This window comes from Malus sylvestris, chromosome 14 (assembly GCF_916048215.2).
Source record: "Malus sylvestris chromosome 14, drMalSylv7.2, whole genome shotgun sequence".
NCBI lineage: Eukaryota > Viridiplantae > Streptophyta > Magnoliopsida > Rosales > Rosaceae > Malus > Malus sylvestris.
Window position 1 is genome coordinate 23,759,280 of NC_062273.1, and position 19,581 is coordinate 23,778,860.

Consider the following 19,581-nt stretch of genomic DNA (forward strand, 5'->3'; position numbering starts at 1 on the left):
GTAAAAATGAATATTACTAGACCGTAGTACTAAGTGGCTTAAGTATGGTATTGACTTGCCTTTTTAATCCAAAACCAGAGAGGTTGCTTGCTTTGCCATAATATATGGTTATTCTTTGTATCGCTGTTGAATTTCAAGTTGCCCTAGTTATTATTAGAATCTCCCTCCAAAAAACCAACGGAATAGGATCCTCTATGGATCCTCTTTGTGAGGATCCGGAAGATCAATCAATCGTGTCCGTTCATCGTACATCGTACGGTTAAAAATTAATTTAAAATTAAATATAAATAGTATCTAACAAAAACTGACCGTACTATATACGATAAATAGACATGATTGATTAATTTCCAGATTCCTACAAAAAAGATCCGGAGAGGATCCTTGTCCAACCAAACCAGCCATCTTTCTGAGAAAATGTGATTGTCACATTACCATAAGGTATATCATTTTATTAGTATTTTAATACATTAATATATAGTAATATTATACCATGTTAGGTTTTACATGAATCTATATTAATGCTATCCCTTGTTAATCTAATCACAATAGGAAACAAATTATATTTAGTATGTATAACTAATTACAGTAACTCAAGTCAGCATGACACATAAGTTTAAGGGATCTTTTGATATAGGCGCCTTAGTTTAGAATTTTGTAGATCAAACATCTATGCTTTTTAGTGATTTGATTAAATTTTATTTTTGTCATAATTTTGGTGCTATATGCACATTATATTGTAACAAATTTTTCCCATAATCTAGCCTTTTAATCAAATTTTAAAAAAGCACAAATGTTTAATCTAAATGATATAGAAAAACTGTACCAGATTCTAATTTTCTCTAAGTTTAATTAGGTTGCCGTCCATATTATAACATGTGAATTATAACATGTAATGCTTGAAAAAATATTTCTCCAGTTTTCATCCTAAAAGTTGTGACACCATGTGATGAAACGTTTGGAATGCCCTACTACTTCCTTCAGATCCCCGAGTATCCACATTTAGCGTTAGTCATTTGAACGCATGTATTATCTTAACCATTTGATTATCTAATGGTCTTGAATTATTCTATGCCAGCCTTGTAATATCCAACTAAAACACCATAGCACTTACCCTTTAATTTCTTCTCAATCGATCTCCCTGGCTTTTCCCCTTCGATCATTTGCATCATAACTAGACTCTTGAACACGTTCACACTGTGCGTGTGACAATTGGCTTTTGTATGTTAAGTTTAAAAAAATTTATGGTTTTTTACAACAAAAAATAGTAAATTTATGGAAGAATATCTAGCAGCGGAATGCATCATCCTGCCCCTCCAAATAGAGAGCGCTTTGTTGATGTAGGAAGTGAACCATATAAGAGTGCTGAAAGGAAATATGAGAACACAGAAGGAAATTTTAAGTTTAAAGAAAGAAAAAAAAGGAAAGGATTTGATCGGAATTACCTTAACTCGTTTTAATTCAATTGTAACTTTCGAAACTCTTGAGGGCAATTTTATGGTATGTTGAATCTTTCACCATTTTGGAGTGTCATCATAAAACTATCTTCTTCTCTTTTGGCTAGAATACGAGGAGAGTCAAAACCTATTGCACATCTTTCATAATTTTAAACTAGGAGAAATTAGGTTCTCATTCTTCTTTTTGCTACTTCATTGATTAAAATTCTATTCCTTTTCAATTTTTTATCAAGGTTCTTGGGTATTAATAACATTATTAATTATTTCAATAATAAAATATTTTTTTATTTGTAAATATATTCTGTAACATCCCACATCGCCCAGGGGAGTGATCCTTAAATGTATATTCTCATCCCTACCTAGCACGAGGCCTTTTGGGAGCTCACTGGCTTTGGGTTCCGTAGGAACTCCGAAGTTAAGCGAGAAGGGGGCTAGAGCACTCCCAGGATGGGTGACCCACTGGGAAGTTGCTCGTGAGTTCCCAAAAACAAAACCGTGAGGGTGTAGTCGGGGCCCAAAAAACAAAACCGTGAGGGTGTAGTCGGGGCCCAAAGCGGACAATATCGTGCTACGGTGGTGGAGCGGGCTCGGGAAGTGATCCGCCCCGGGCCGGGATGTGACAATTTGGTATCAGAGCCTAACCCTGGTCGTGGTGTGCCGACGAGGATGTCGGACCCCTAAGGGGGGTGGATTGTAACATCCCACATCGCCCAGGGGAGTGATCCTTAAATGTATATTCTCATCCATACTTAGCACGAGGCCTTTTGGGAGCTCACTGGCTTTGGGTTCCGTAGGAACTCCGAAGTTAAGCGAGAAGGGGGCTAGAGCACTCCCAGGATGGGTGACCCACTGGGAAGTTGCTCGTGAGTTCTCAAAAACAAAACCGTGAGGGTGTAGTCGGGGCCCAAAGCGGACAATATCGTGCTACGGTGGTGGAGCGGGCCCGGGAAGTGATCCGTCCCGGGCGGAGATGTGACATATTCATTTAATGTTAAAAATGTTACAATTAGTATATTTATATTTATGACTAAATTTTTATCATATATTTTTAGTTTTAGTTTGTACCTATTTTTAATTTGTAATTCTTTTTTAACTTGTACCAATTTTCTTTTTAGTTTTAATTTGTACCCATATATTAATTTCTTTTTAGGCTCATATTTTTTAAAGTTTATTTGTATTTGTACCAATATATTTTTTTTATTTGTACCTTTTATTTTGCTAAAGGTACCCGTGCTAATTATATGTACCAATTCATGTAAAACTTTTTAATCTTAAAATGTACTCATTCTTAAATATACTAATTTGTTATATGTAAAATGTACCCCTTTTTTTTATATAATATCTATTCAATTTTTTTCTAATCCATTTTTAAACTTATATGGGTACATTCTTTTTTCTTTGATTTTAAAATGTATACATGTGAAGTTTAATCGAAGAAATTTACTAATGTTATTAAGCCTAATATCTTTTCTTTTTTTGTGATTTTGAAGAAAGTACCCATGTTTTGATACAATAAATTTTTTGGTTAATTTTGATGAATGTACCCATGTGATATACACACACAATAGTATATTTATATTTTAATATTTTTAATCCCACAAATTATGTTTTTTTATTATTTAAAATCTCATTTATATAAACAACTAAAATTTCTAATTTTTAATTTAAAAAATATATAGTAACGTACATAGAAATAAATTATCACATTAATTTCAGAGACCTAATTCAAACATTAAAAACCAACAAGGTTTCAATCAAATAATATTCATAACTAAGAATCGTATCCAAAGTCTCCATTTAAACTATGAAATTATGATTGTTGCATCTTTCATTTCATCAATAAATAACTCACGTATAGTATTGACGTGCCTTTTTAATCCAAAACCTGAGAGGTTGCTTGCTTGCTTGCTTGCCATAATGTATAGTTATTATTTATACTATTTAATTTCAATTTGCCCTAATTATTAGTAGAATCACACTCAAAAAACCAAACCAGCCATCTTTCTGAGAAAGTGTGATTGTCACAGGGTTCGAAAATTTACTGCTGGTGTGGAAGTCAGACTTGTGATTAGGGGGAGGTTGAAATGCCTCTGTGAGTCTTCCGGGGCCTCGAAATAGATGGATAATCGTGGCTTGCCACCAGTTGTCCCCTTTAAAAAAAAAATCATAAGGCATATCATTTTACTAATATTTTTATACATGAATCTATATTAATATGGGTTTATGAGTAATGCTAGGAAGACCAACTTTTTATATCAAATTTTACAAATTATATGACGTGTTTGTTGGTAATTGAATTATTATTCAAGTATTGATTAATGTGCACATCATATAATTTGTAAATTTAATTTAAAAAGTTGATCTATCTAGCATTACTCTAATATTACACGATGCATGTTAGGTTATACATGAATCTATATTAATACTATACCATGTTAATCTAATCACAATAGGAAACAAATCATATTTATAACTAATTATAAGAACTCAGACCAGTATCAGCATATCATAAGTTTAATTAGGTGGTCCGTCCATATTATAATATGTGATAAGTAACACATGTACCATTGTAATGCTTGAAAAAATATCCTCCGATTTTCAATCTTAGAAATTGATGACACTATGTGATTAAACGCTTGGGTTCGGATCCCGAGTGTCCATATTTAGCATTCGTACATTAACACGCATTTAGAATAAGATTAATCCGATGGCGTTTAATTATTCCACGCCAGCCTTGTAATATCCAACTAAAACACCATAGCACTCACCTTTTTCTTCTCGATCGATCTCCCTTTCGATCACTTTCATCATAATTATACTCAAAATTTGGAACTCTAAAACTGATATACAATTTGCACAAATTAAGATAAGTCATTTACTCCATCTTTCGTTTGTATCAGATGACTCTGAGTAATTGATCGATATGAAATCTAATCGAGTTTGCTTTTGGGTCAGATTAATCTCTCATCCTCTTTTTCCAAAAAAATTAAAAAGCAATAAACCCTAAAAAGCTTTCGAAATACAGATTATTTTCTCAATTTGCATGTTTGTGTCAGACTGGTTCCCACAAATTTTTTCTGCTGATTTAGAAAAAAAAATTAATCAGAACGTATTGGAAAATTATATTGTGATTAGAAAAAGTGAATTATAGATTTGAAGAGAAAATGACGAATGTCTGAAAAAAGAAAAAAAGAGTGAAAGACAGGAAAAATGGCGTAAATTCTTTTAGTAGCGATAGGCGATGAGATTTGAAAAAAGTAAAACTAATGAAAAGGGCTTGAAAACTTTGAGTTTTAATGATAAGGACAAAATAAAGGGTAAAGTGAATAGTACCAGGATTGACTTTTTAGTGTAAAAATGTGGTTTTTCGTTAAAGTGAACAGTACCGGGTGCTTTTCGTTAAAGTTCCCTTTGAAAAATGGGATAGAGAAAATTAAAAAACAAATTAGGTATGTTGTCTACTGCAACTATTATCATGTGGATAGATAAAATTCATTAGATCAATCAAACGGTTAAGAAGATTTTAAATGCGTGTAAATGCACCGATTGTAAATGAGAAGATTTGATATTCACTTCCTAAATTTCAAGTTTTCACACTTTCTGCCCTGCATGGTGCCCATTTGTCCTTATAATATAACGAAAACAAACGAAAAGTCCAAAAAAATTTAGTTTTAATGAAGAATAACAAATAAGGGTGTAGTGAATAGTACCAGAGAAATGTAAAAATATGGTTTTTTGTTAAAAGTGAACAGTGGGTTTCATTAAAACTTCCTATAATATATCCAAGAAGATTCTCTTCCTGGCCACCTCAAGCATCTTGCTACAAAAATATATATAACTCTAACCACCACCCTAGCATAAGACATTCACACCAAAGCAAGAGAGAGAGAGAGAGAGAGAGAGAGAGAGAGAGAGATGGGGAGAGAGTTATGTGCAGCAATGGGAAATGGTGGAGTTTTCAAAAAAATAGGCAAGTCATGGAGCAGACTAGAGAAACGCTTAAACGATGGAGTTTCAAAGAGCAAAGTTGGCAACTACTTCAAGTTAGAAGCAAGAAATAGTTGCTTCACCAAGGAGCTACGTGCCGGTCTAGCCACGTTCCTCACCATGGCCTACATCATCTCCGTCAACGCCACCATCCTCGCGGACTCAGGTGGCACGTGCTCCATTGCCGACTGCTTCACCACGGCGAACCAAACCGTCACCCCGGATTGCATGATCCTTCCCAACGAAGGATACCAAAACTGCCTTGCAAAGACCAAGAGTGACCTCATTGTTGGCACAATTTTATCAGCCATGATCGGGTCGATTGCTATGGGCGTTTTGGCCAATCTACCCTTGGGGTTAGCCCCAGGGATGGGGCCAAACGCTTACCTAGCTTATAATTTGGTGGGTTTTCATGGAAGTGGGAAATTGTCTTACCAAACTGCCCTAGCTGTGGTGTTACTTGAGGGAATTGCTTTTCTTGCAATTGCTGCTTTTGGGCTAAGAGAAAAGCTGGCCAGGCTCATCCCTCATCCAGTTAGGCTTGCTTGTGCAGCAGGAATTGGGCTTTTCATTGCCTTTGTGGGCCTACAAATCCACCAGGGAGTGGGCCTAGTGGGCCCAGACCCATCCACATTGGTGACAATCACAGCTTGTTCTAACACAAACCCAGCAACTGGTGAGTGCCTTGGGGGCAAAATGCACAGCCCAAAGTTCTGGCTGGGTGCAGCTGGGTTTATAATCACATGTTATGGCCTAATGAAGGAGATTAAAGGCAGCATGATATACGGCATCGTTTTTGTCACATTTATATCATGGTTTAGGGGCACAAGTGTGACAGTGTTTCCCAACACACAAATTGGTGACACAGATTTCCATTATTTCAAAAAAGTGGTAGATTTTCACAAAATTCAATCCACAGCTGGGGCTATAAGCTTCACCAATTTCAATAGGTCTGAGGTTTGGGTGGCTCTGGTAACCTTGCTCTACGTTGATGTTCTTGCCACCACAGGCACATTGTACACCATGGCCGAAATGGGCGGTTTCGTGAACGACGAAGGCGGGTTCGAAGGCGAGTACTCGGCGTACTTGGTTGACGCAGGGTCAACAGTCGTGGGGGCTGCACTGGGGGTGACCCCCATCGCAACGTACATAGAATCTTCAGCAGGTCTGAGAGAAGGCGGGCGGACAGGATTGACTGCAGTGACCATCGGTCTGTGTTTTTTCGTGTCGTTGTTTTTTGTTCCTCTTTTGTCTAGTGTGCCTCCATGGGCTATAGGGCCTTCACTTGTGATGGTTGGGGTGATGATGATGAAGGTTGTGAAGGACATAAATTGGGGGAAGATGAAAGAAGCTGCGCCTGCTTTCATGACCATGGTTCTAATGCCTCTCACTTATTCCATAGCAAATGGGATTATTGGTGGCATTGGGCTCTACATTGCTCTCAATCTGTATGATTATGTGGCAATCGTGATTAAGTGGTTGATTAAGATGAAAAGAATGGTGGGAAGAGAACAAAATCAAGTGTCTGCCACAGCTCCTGCAGACTCAGCAATTGAAGTTATTTGAAGCCACTTTTTTATTAAATTGTTGTTTTTGGGTGATTTTAGGAGGTCCCTTTTGTAATTAGTAGTTTTTATTTTTGAATTTTTTTCCCCTAATATTTATTATACAAGTGATATTGTGAAAGGAGGGACTCGATACAGGATTTCGGGTGCATGGGTAATTTCTCAATTTTTTATTTCTTTAATATTTCAAGATCAACATCCTTTTTGCTGTAATTTATGCAATCTATGATTAAAGACCAACATTTTTTTCTACTTCAGACAATTACATATCATGGACAAAGATATGTTCGAGAATTACTGCAAAAGCATGTTTTATCAGACAAAACCCAAGAGTCAGAATCCATCAAGGGTTTCTTGCTCACGATAGAACTAAAACTAGGTCAAACTTTGTTAGACTACAACCTAATACGTGATTCCTGCATGCTGGTTTTGCAGCTCTACATAAAAAGAGTATAACTATTTCCTCCATCAGAACTGACCATCTTGCGTACGACTTCTCTAGTAGAGGTAAAACTCGCACTTGTGGACCTCACATCTATTAGAATTTGATACGTGAGGTCGTCTGTGGAGATGATACAAAATAGCAATAAGCACACTGTATATATAAATCACAAAAAAGTGTCGTATATATGTGTTCAGATGCATCTTCGATACTAATGTTGTTTAGCTTGCTGAAAGCTTCCCGACCAATAGACAAAATTTTGAAGGAAAAAATTATCAATGTAGAGGAATGGCCACAATCTTATTGTTGTGTTTTGAAGGAAAATTACCCTCCTATCCGGTGTATGCCTTCCTCTGATGGTCATGCGTATTGGCAAGCGCACTGGGAGCTCCTGCATAAGAATCGAAGGGAGGTAACATAACTTAAGCAAAACCTAAAGAATGCTCGGTATCCAGTAAAAAATGATCACACATGCAAGGCGAACGCAGGGTTAGGACCTTGATCAAACAAGGCGCATCCATTATAACAATCCGCTTGCTCATGAACATCTCTAAAATTAGAAGTGTGTAACTATCAGATGCACCGTTCTGTGAAAACGAAAACACTTGTGTATGTGTATTCTGTACATAATGATAATTAAGCGTTCAAGTTTCCACATTGATATTTTTTTCCAATGTCCATATATTGATCGAACGTAAAACTTCAATGATCGACTGATTGACTTTACAAGATTGTGTCAAACTAACAGAACACCGAATAGATAATATGTCAGTATATTGCGGCGGCAAAATTGCACAACAAGGTTGAGGTAGCACTGCAAACAGGAGAACGATGAGCTTGGAAGGTTTCAACTTGAACGACAGGTTCAGATTTTTCCACAGACACAATGTCCTTTTCTCTTTTAATCATATTAGAAATCTGACTACACTGCATCGACAAGCTCGAATGTTACCCCTGCATTTAGCTGTACTGTAGTTAACGGAATACCAAAAGACTCTGGAGTTCCAGTAAAGTTCTCGTTCACTCTCTGAAAACTGTCATCGATCAAATCATGTTCCTTTTTGGATGCTGCCACCTTATTGCCTGCCAATGACATTGAGAGTACATAACAAACAAAATTAAGATACTGAACACAAAGAAAACTATGTATACTACAGACATTATACACTCAGGAAACCCACAATAAAACAGGTAGGAGCATGGAATTTAATTGCGCCTTGCCTGATCCGTCAGCATTCAGCAATTTTGTTATATTGTTTACAATATTAGAGATGCTTCCCCTTCATTAGGATTCACAGCAGCTGTTGGGAAGAGATGACGAGAAGCTTGTTGTTGGTTCTTGAATCTTCATCAGAAGGTGATGCGTTTTTACGTTGGTTTCGGAAGAGTTATTTTTCTTATGTCCCATCAAACTTAGATGCATCCGAAGCTGAGGAATTGCTGTAGTCACCACTTCTCTAGCCAGTGGGGCTTTATAAACTAAGCTGGCCTCACTTCTCAATCTTAGTGATGAATTGTCATGATGTTCGCATATTTCATCCATCAGAATCGTTACTTACTCTCGATACAAACAACATCAACTGAATGAGTGGCTAGACGGTGAACTTTAATATTATCACTTTGGTTGATGTCTTTGAATGAAATCCATTTTATCTTTAAAAAATGGAGAAAAGAATACATAAATTTTAATTAAAAAAAAACAAAAACAAGAAGAAATTAAACAATGTACCATAAAATCTTCAGGATCAAGACCAAATAAAGACCCATGAGTGCAGAAATTGAAAAAAGAAGCTATCTTTCGTTTAAAGGTGAGAGCTTTTTCCCTAGACATACACGACCCCAACATAAATAAATTAAATTTAAAAAAAAATCCTTCATTCTATAGTTTAAAAAAAACCAACATAAATTCACAGAATAAACATTTACAAGAACAAAATAAGCTAAATTGTGAAGGAAGACTTCCTGCCAGTGAGTGAGAAGCTAGTGAGCTTTTGGGTTGCAAAAATCTCTGAAAACCTTTGTCTATGAAGAGGAAGAGAGAGCATAAGCTTAAAGGGAAAATATTGGTAGTGCACTTGAACTTAGTTCAATAGGTTATCCAGAAATCAAATATTCTTATAAGCGCTTCTATTAGAAATACTTTGAAATTTTATTCAAAATATTAGTACTTTGTTGAAATTGAAGAAGTATTTGAAGATGTCTTTTTTTTAAATGTAGTTAAAAACGTTCTATTTTTATTTTTATTATAGAGAGCACTTTTGGACTTTTTGTAAATAGTCTCAAGCAGATTCTTAATACGATTCAAATTCACAAAACATGTGACAGATGTCAGTGACATAATAGAGAGGGCGAATTAGCACGTTTTTGCAGATGACGTTTTATCGTAATGGTAGAAAGCAATAATGTCTATACATCCTACTGAGATTCGATCCCCATGATCTTCTTCCCTTTAACATTTGACAAATTAACTCAATAACGCTAAAAAAAAAAAAAAAAAAAAGGTGGTCTCCTAACTCCTGGCTGCAATGTACCCTTCCAATACTTCTGACCAAAATAGATGGTTCCAATTGGAAGCAGAGGAAACCTACTCAATTTACTCGTAAGCATAACCCCTCAACCAAGCAAAATTGAAGCATTCAAACACAAACTTCTAAGAAAGTCAACAAAATGCCAACTTTAATTTTAAGCGGATAATCAAAACAAACAATCACCTAATCAAATTTCAAAAACACAAGAAAGACCAAGTCCTCTCTCTCTCTCTCTCTCTCTCTCTCTCTCTCTCTCTCTCTCTCTCTCTCTCGCTATATATATATATATATATATATTATTATATAGTGTTTAATGCACTCTCTCTCTCTCTATATATATATATATTATATAGTGTTTAATGCAAGATTAGGTTGTATTGATGATCACAGAGGGTTTTGGTCCCCACTGGCCCCTCTCACAACTGCTTCCAGTTTCCAAAAGACCAGTATTTGGCAAAAACCCAAGCTTTTTCTTTGGGTTTTGTGTAATAATTTGACCACCATAATTTTGGGTTTTCTTCATTCTCTACTTTTTGATCATCTCTCTTCCAAATTTCCATTTTTTGCTTCAAAGTTTGAAACTTTGAGTGGAAAGGAGTGAGAGATGTTGGATTACTATGAGCAGCTTGCTTCCAGGCCTTCTTACCATGATTCTCTCAAGGTTCTTGAGGCAGATATTCAGCATGCCAATATGCTGTAAGTACAACACTACCACCTTTTTTTAAAAATTTATTTATTTGGGTTTTGTTTATGTTTAATTTTGAAATTGGGTTTGTGAAATGTGGAATACAGTTGTGGGTTTCTGAATTTTTAGTGGTTTTATATGTTCTGCATTTACTGTTCTGAGGTTGAAATTTGAAACTGTACTCCTCACTATCCAAAGGGCCACCAGAGAGTGATCTTTTAAGCTTGAATTTCCACATGAAGTTTGGTTTTGGTTATATGATGGATTGTTTCAGAGAGAGAGAGAGAGAGAGAGAGAGAGAGATAGAGGGAGGGAGAGAGTTGAGTTGATTTTTCGTGTCAGCATTTTTTTTGGAACTAATATCCATTTGTGTTGTCATTGGATGTGTATCTAATGCCTGTTGTTTCTGGTTTCATTGTTATGTTATCTGAATTTCGTTATGTTGTCGTATTGACCCCATTTCGCAAGCTTCAATCTTTATGTGAAGTATAATCTTGATTTTGAGAACAAATTTCAGTTTTTTCTGTATATAATCTTGGATATGCTGCTGAATTCCGCCTATTATTCTTCATTAGATCCCGGTTTCTTGTTCAAATCGAACTAATTTTTGGGGTTTGTGGAATATGTGCAATTTGAAAAGCATAGTGAGGTTCAGCCCATAACCTATCATAGTTTTAAGAGCATCGGCTTATGTCCTTGCGTACCTTATTTTTTAATTTGGGTTGCTGACCATTAGAATGTTTCACCGATTTAATAGACGAAGATATTTCATTTTTGTGGTTGATCAAGTTGAGTGACTTTTGATGTTACTTGAATAAAATGCAGGGCAGCTTCCATCCCCCGAAGCAAGGGTGGTACGGTTCTTCAAATGAAATTGGTTTACAGTGACTTGGCACACATTTTCCTGTTTTTGCTTCAATGGATTGATTGCTCGTCTTCGTGTTTATTTTCAAGTTACTTAAATCTTTTCCACATAATTGTATATAAGGTTGGTTTCTGCCTTGCCTGTTCTTATGTTTCTAATGTAAATTTACAGCTTAATTTTTGCCCCCTGCGTAATGGAATTTTAGTTCTTGAATGTTTGCGTGTTTGTTGGTTTTGTATTTCAGGTACGCTCAGATGGGAGATCAAATATCTCTTCATGTGGAAGGAAAGCTACCATCAGCGAATTTTACAGTATGTAAACTTTCTTCTAACTCTGGTAGTTGATCTAACATCTGTATAAGATGCAATTTGAACCTTATATAGAGGATGGATGTTTGCGTATGTTTTACGGAAAACTTAAAAATGAGCCCTCTGGTGCATAACTTCACTTTAGGATTTCGAAAATTGATGGCTAATTCTTTAAATGGATCTCGTTCCTGCTGTAATTTCAATTTTATGGAAGCATTCATTTTGGTCTGCTTTTAAACTTCAAAACGCATTAAGCAGAGTTGTTTCTGCAATTCATCATTATTCATGTCTTTCCCTACATAAAACTGCAGATGTTATATTGCCGTCCCTTCAGTGTCTCCACGGTGATTCATTGGAGATGGATACCACCCAAGAGGAAGCTCTAGAGATGGCTGCGAGGAAACCATATGAGGATAAGATAAAGCTTTCGGATGTGGACTTGGAGAGAGAAGATGAATGTGGCATCTGCTTAGTACCTTGCACCAAAATGGTTTTGCCAAACTGCTGCCATGCAATGTGCATTAATTGCTACCGCGACTGGTATGAATAACGTAGTTCTTCCCTAATCTTCGAAATAATTTCTCCAAAATAATTTGTTCTTCCTTTGCTCGCTTTAGTTTCATCCAGGTAGTTACCATATGATGATTTGGCTCATTATTTTTAACTGTTCACATCTTTGCCTCTTGATATATTACAGGAACATAAGATCGGAATCTTGCCCGTTTTGCCGGGGAAGTCTAAAAAGAGTGAACTCAGGGGACTTGTGGGTTCTGACCTGCGGTAGCGATGTGGTTGACACTCAAACCGTGTTGAAGGAAGATATGTTGCGGTTCTATCTTTTTATCAACAGACTGCCCAAAGATCTCCCGGATGCGTTGTTCTTAATGTATTATGAGTACTTAATTTGATCAAACATACTAGAAATGGTGTATAGAGAGAGGCGATTGTAAGATTAAAACTTATCAAAAATATAAGTTAAGAGATTAACCATCACGAGTACATAGTCCGTTTAGGTTTTAACATCGTAAATTTCATTTCCACTTCACCCAAGCAAAATAATGTATATGCTTTGTGTAAGAGACAGAAATATATATCAGACGAGTCACCTCTTTTCTTATGCAATTTTGGTTTTGTGATGGAAGGCAATCGGAAAAAGTTATGATTCGACGAAATCTGGTCCGAATTCGTTATCAGATTTAAAAGGGGTCATCTTTCACACAGGTTATATTATATATAGTAAATAGTTCAAAAAGTTCTCGAGCATACTTCGAACACAGAAATATCTACTCTCAAGAGATCACAAGCAACACAGAAAAGTACTAAAAGATGAATCTGATCATCCGAAGGCAGGCCATTCACCCGTTACGCAGTTTTATGTCCAACAAGGAACTGAAAGGAGGGTGAGTGGCGTTGCCTTTTAGGAACATATCAGAAAGCACCTTGTACATGGCTTCAGTGAGATGAACTCCATCCCAATTTATGTACTGAGACGGGCTTTTACAGGCGGTGGCAGAAGGCGTGCCGCAAGTGGCAAACACGTCGAAGTTGTAGGGGTCATCGCTCTTCCCACAGCAGGCCTTGAAGCTCTCCGTGAAACCGTACTGGCTCGGATTCTTCATGACTGTGAGATGGGCATTCCAGTAGTCAGCATAGGTTATGACAGCATGGGGAAACTGTTTCCTGAGTACTTGCAACTTTGCTTGGAGCACAAGGTTATGGCTGTAGGTTTGGTTGTTGACACTCTTGACACATCCGACGCTGTCTCTGTCGTCTTCCGGCGCTAACGTCATCGCCAACGGCAAGCAGCCTGAAAGTGGCAGACCTTGGACAACAACATATTTGGCACCCTTCTTTAACAGTGCCTGCAAGGCATTGAAAGCATTTCTCCAATCAGCCCAAGTCCAAAACATTTGTTTTTTTTTTTTTAAACTTATTATTAAGCTTAATTTCTAGCTTTAGTATTTATCTTCGAAAGAATAAGGACCAAATTCGGTGCAATTGAATTCATGAGAGTAAGGCAATGGAGATTACATTTTTATACCGCATGATGTGTCAAATGATTCACATAGTCAATATGATGGGGGATAAAATTACACTTTCATTCATGTATCTCGAACTAGGTCGAATTCGAATTTATCATGTGGTTTGCAAATTAATCCAAATTCGTTGTCGTTTTTGGAATCGAAAATAGAGGATGAAAGTGGAACTTTATTAAATTAAAGAGATTGAAAATGTGATTTAGCCAAAAAACCTTGACTCGAAATAGGAATCCGCCAAAAAAAGGAGAGAAATAGGACTTTATACTCATAACCAAAACAACTTGAAGAACTTTTTTTTTAAATAATTATTATTAAGGAGAGGAAGAGGGTTTGAAACTATTATATTATTTTAGGAAATTGAGAAGTTTCGGGACGCAATAGTAGAAACCCAACACTCTATCCATCCACAAGGATATTAGGCTACAACTTGAAGATTTATTATGCCTATTGACTTTAGGCATTTGAGTTTGTGTTAGACAAATAATTCTAGCTAGGTGAAAAAAAAGAGAAAATGATTTCCGCACACTACTTTTTACGTTTCTCGTTCTGTAGACTCATATGCATTTTGTTCTTTAATTCTCCCTAATCCGAAAACCAAACACGAAAATGGGCGTGTAATGACAAAAATACGATGGGTTGAAATCACTTCCCAAAACTAAATTAAAAACATACCAATTTTCAGACCATTTATTCTACCCATAAAAATCTAGCGAAATTAAAAATCATACCTGCAGAAAGCTAGTAACCCTACTGACCCCAAGCTTCTGAATTGTATCACCTGGCACAGCAGATCCAAGTGTATAAGCATAATCATTGACTCCAATTTCTCCAACCCAAAAAAGTGCATCATCAAATTTGCATTCCGGTCCTCCAACTTTGCAACCTTTACTTTCCAAGAACTTGTTGAACCAAAGCAGCTGAGACAGGATAGACTGAGGAGTGATGGCAAGGCTGAGGTTGTTCTTCACAAAGAACTCGTGCTCTATGGCAGTGGAACCCGCGACGGCGAAGTTAACTCCGTGAGTTGAGTCTGCTGAGGCATTGCTCGAAACGACACGGTAGGGTGGCAAGTAGGGCAAGGAGAGTGACTCGGTGACGAAGTCAATGACTAGGCGGCCGTCGGAGTAGCGGTTGGTGGGGCGGTGGAAGAAGGTGATGCCGTAGGGAAAGTTTGAGACGTGGCCGAAGCCACTAGGGCCTGAGATGGATCTTGTGTTGCCTGTGTCTGTGAATGAGTCACCAAAGGCGTAGATTTTCTTGAAGGGCGATGTAGGGTTTTGTTTTGTTGCTGCAGCGGAGGCGGGGAAGGAGGAGGAGGAGAGGAAGGAGATGGTGGTGAGGGTAATGAGGGTAATCTGCCAAGATGTGAAGAGTGGAGAAGAGGAAGAAGCCATGTCTAAGTTCTCTTACTACTAGCTAGCTACCTTATTATTTTGCATATGTATAGTTCTTATGTACTTTTTTCACTTCTGAAAAAGGACAAATATGTCTTTTAACTTAAGCAATGTATACTATTGGAAACAAATTAAAGACCACTTGTGCAAATTATTGTCACGAGAAGAGTGTTGGATTTACAAAATTCCGTGTTTATGATTAAATCCATTTATACTTTAAAAGATCATCTGTATAAAAAATCAATTAAAATTAAAGTTGTTTAGTCACTTAATGATAGCAAATAGCTATACGGATCATAATGTTTTTACCGAATCCGCCCATTTGTTTTTGTATAGTTTGTTGACTAAATGATCTCATATTTTATTGAGTTTATACAAAGATGATCTTGATAAAGTGATTTATGATATTAACATTTCAAATTATATGTTTAAGTTCTGTAAATTAATCACCAAATAAATTGAGGAAGGACCCCTCCTCAAGAAGCCAAGTTAATTCCTACTGTTATATGCTATTAGCCTCAACATCCAATTGATGGATCCATTGATTTGGAAGTTAAAAAAACAATGAAAAAGTTCTCATAATTTTCATGGATTTTGGGTCAAAGATTGTAAAGCATTTTAGCACTGTAAAACGACAAGAAGTTTGGCAACATATTCGAATTTCGGATGTCTTTCAATTTTTTTCTTTCGACATTTATGCATTTCATTGTCGCAATACAAATAAAATTGTTGTGTTATTTTGGTTCTTTTGTAATAACTTGTTAGTTTCCAATTAAAAATTAGCATAAATTATGAGTTTGATTGACACTGAAATAGGTCAGCATACCATAATTACGAACAAACATCAAACAATCAAAGTTAGAACTTGGAAGTCAATATACTAAGGGGTGGTGGTGACTCATGTGGGAGCTATTAATTTGGAAGTCCATATACCATTAGCAGTGTATACTATTGGAAACAAATTAAAGACTACTTGTGCAAATTATTGTCACAAGAGCAGTGTTCGATTTACAAAATTTCGTGTTTATGATTAGATCCATTTATATTTTAAAAGATCATCTGGACAAAAAATCAATTAAATTAAGGTCGTTTAGTCACTTAATGGTAGCAAATAGCGATACAAATCATGTTTACCGAATTCGTCCATTTGTTTTTGTATAGTTTGTTGACTAAATGATCTCATATTTTATTGAGTTTATAAAAATATGATCTTGATAAAGTGATTTATGATATTAACATTTCAAATTATATGTTTAAGTTCTGTAAATTAATCACCAAATAAATTGAGGAAAAACCCCTCCCCAAGAAGCCAAGTTAATTCCTACTGTTATATGCTATAACTATTAGCCTCAACATCCAATTGATGGATCCATTGATTTGGAAGTCAAAAAACAATGAAAAAGTTCTCATAATTTTCATGGATTTTGGGTCAAAGATTGTAAAGCATTTTAGCACTGTAAAACGACAAGATGTTAGGCAAAATATTCGAACTTCGGATGTCTTTCAAATCTTTTTCTTTCGACATTTATGCATTTCACTGTCGCAATACAAATAAAATTGTTGTGTTATTTTGGTTCTTCTGTAATAACTTATTAGTTTCCAATTAAAAATCAGCATAAATTATGAGTTTGATTGACACTGAAATAGGTCAGCATACCATAATTACGAACAAACATCAAACAATCAAAGTTAGGAGAAATTTTTATTTGTGACGGAAATACAGATGGTACACCACATGTTTTTATGCAAGTGGTGGAAAATTTTAATTTTTAAGTTATTAACATTTTAACACATATAACTCACCATTTATATAAAGACAAGTGGTGTACTACCTCGTGTGACGGTCACACTGAAAAATCTCTTCAAAGTTAGAACTTGAAAGTCAATATCTAACTAAGGGGTGGTGGTACCACTCATTTGGTAGCTATTAATTTGGATCTAAAAAGATCTATGAAGTAGTTGAATGAAAAATAAATGGCCGTAAATGATCATGTGTCACCACTCCCAACCATTTTCCTGCCGCTCCTTTGGAAAAAAACACAGAAATTTCAAAAAGCAAAAAAAGGAATTCTTTTGCTTTTTGTGTATTCAATTATGATTTTGAGAGATTTTAATACTTTTAATAAATCTAGGGGTACCAATCAAGATTTTAAATTATTCTCTAAAATTTAATGTGTATTCAATCGGAATTTTTAAGATAGTTTATTAAAATCCTTGGAAATCCGGATGTATTCAATTAAAATTTTAGAGAAGTTTATAACATTCCAGATGTATTTAATTAGAATTTGATTTTAAATAATTTGAAAAAGTTGAGGAATTAGAGAGAATTGAAGAGATTTTGTAGTGTATTTTAAGCATTTATAAATGGGAACTTTAATGAAAAGGGCTTGGACTAAGTTTATTTTAACAAAAAAAACCATGCTATAAACTTTATTTAATGAAAAAGAATTAAATTTTAATGAAAAACCCTTAAATTTTAATAAAAATGACAAAAAAACTTAATTTTTAACGAAAAGGACACAATTTAAAAAAAAACAAAACAAAAAACCTGACGCACACGCAGTACATGTACATTATTTATGAAACTGAACACTGTATATAAAACTGAACATTATTTATGAAACTGCACTATTTATGAAACTGAACGGTACTATACTATTTATTGGTTCAATTTTATAAATAGTGTCTAGTTTTTTGTCCACTTTCATAAAATGATGTCTAGTTCTTGATCATGTTTCATAAATAATGTCTAGTTATTGGGTCCAGTTTCATAAATAATGTATAGTAATTGGTACAATTTCATTAATAGTGTCTCTTTCTTTGTCCGATTTCATAAATAGTTGTAGACATCGAAATTTCGGTAAATAAATGTTGACCGATAAATCAAAGTGTCAACGCTCATGTATTGCATAAATTTTACACGTAGCATGTGACTCAACGAAAATTGAAATGAGTTGGAAAAGTCATCAAATAAGACACGTGTCAACACCTGGCAGAAACGACTTATTTCATCTGGGATATTATATTCAAAATTAGGCCTTGGAAAATTCTATAAATACAAGCCCATTTCATTCATTTGAGGGGGGAATTGATATTACATCTTGAAGCTCTGAAGCTCTGAAACTCCGAAGCTCTCAAGCATCTAGGTTCCCGAAGAATCAAGAAAGCCTTCTTCGTTCTTCGTTCATCGTTCTTCCAAGATCAAGCCCCGACGGCCCTTGAAGAAAGTGTTCTTCGTTCATCGTTCTTCCAAGATCAAGCCCCAACGGCCCTTTGGATCAACAATCATCCACCAATTCAAGATCAAGCCCCGACGGCCCTTGAAGAAAGTGTTCTTCGTTCTTCGTTCTTCGTTCATCGTTCTTCCAAGATCAAGCCCCGACGGCCCTTGGATCAACCATCCACCAATTCAAGATCAAGCCCCGACGGCCCTTGAAGAAAGCACCATCGTTCATCATCCGTTCATCCAAGATCAAGCCTCAACGGCCCTTTGGATCAACAACGTCGACAAATCCACACATCCAACCGTTCTTCAAGATCAAGCCCAAAAGCCCTTGGAGATCCGTTCATCACTGTTCTTCAAGATCAAGCCCAAAAGCCCTTAGAGATCCGTTCGTCACTGTTCTTCAAAGATCAAGCCCAAAAGCCCCTTTGAAGATCCGCTCAAATCCACCTTCAAGATCAAGCCCAAAAGCCCTTGAAGATCCGTTCATCACTGTTCTTCAAGATCAAGCCCAAAAACCCTTGGAGATCCGTTCATCACTGTTCTTCAAGATCAAGCCCAAAAGCCCTTGGAGATCCGTTCGTCACTGTTCTTCAAAGATCAAGCCCAAAAGCCCCTTTGAAGATCCGCTCAAATCCACCTTCAAGATCAAGTCCACGGCCCTTGAAGAACGTTCATCCTTAGATCAAGCCCAACGGCCCTTTGGATCAATCACAAATCCACAAATACACACCTTACGGAGATCGAATCAGAGGATCAAAATAGAGAGAGATTGTAACCCCAAAATCATCAAACACTTAATATTTGTTTGTGCGCGTTGTTCTTGTCTCTTTCGTTTCAGGAATTTTCCGCGTTCACAATAGTGTCTAGTTATTGGTCCACTTTCATAAATAGTGCCTATTTCTTTATCATAATTCATAAATATTGTCTAGTTCTTACTCCAGTTTCATAAATAGTGTATAGTCAAATGTTCAAATTATTCCTAATTCTTGTTTTCGTTTCATAAATAGTGTCTACTTATTGATCCAGTTTCATAAATGATGTCTACTTATTGGTCTATTTCATTAATAGTGTCTACTTATTGGTGAAGT

General features: G+C 36.0%; 3 protein-coding genes across 3 annotated transcripts; 2 read left to right on the forward strand and 1 right to left on the reverse strand.

Annotated features, from left to right (window-relative positions):
* Positions 1 to 5,345: 5,345 nt before the first annotated feature.
* On the forward strand, positions 5,346 to 7,127 carry LOC126598432 (adenine/guanine permease AZG2-like). Its single transcript, XM_050264800.1, has one exon. It carries the CDS (start codon positions 5,370 to 5,372, stop codon positions 7,005 to 7,007), a length of 1,638 nt encoding a protein of 545 aa, XP_050120757.1. The 5' UTR covers positions 5,346 to 5,369; the 3' UTR covers positions 7,008 to 7,127.
* Positions 7,128 to 10,336: 3,209 nt separating this feature from the next.
* Positions 10,337 to 12,821, forward strand: LOC126598438 (E3 ubiquitin-protein ligase AIRP2-like). The gene is made up of 5 exons (XM_050264808.1): positions 10,337 to 10,672; positions 11,487 to 11,649; positions 11,771 to 11,837; positions 12,146 to 12,374; positions 12,532 to 12,821. Exons 1-5 carry the CDS (start codon positions 10,581 to 10,583, stop codon positions 12,740 to 12,742), a joined length of 762 nt encoding a protein of 253 aa, XP_050120765.1. The 5' UTR covers positions 10,337 to 10,580; the 3' UTR covers positions 12,743 to 12,821.
* A 224-nt stretch (positions 12,822 to 13,045) lies between these two features.
* Positions 13,046 to 15,307, reverse strand: LOC126598435 (GDSL esterase/lipase At3g48460-like). The gene is made up of 2 exons (XM_050264802.1): positions 14,602 to 15,307; positions 13,046 to 13,696 (listed from the first exon to the last, which is right to left on the reverse strand). Exons 1-2 carry the CDS (start codon positions 15,265 to 15,267, stop codon positions 13,190 to 13,192), a joined length of 1,173 nt encoding a protein of 390 aa, XP_050120759.1. The 5' UTR covers positions 15,268 to 15,307; the 3' UTR covers positions 13,046 to 13,189.
* Positions 15,308 to 19,581: the final 4,274 nt, after the last annotated feature.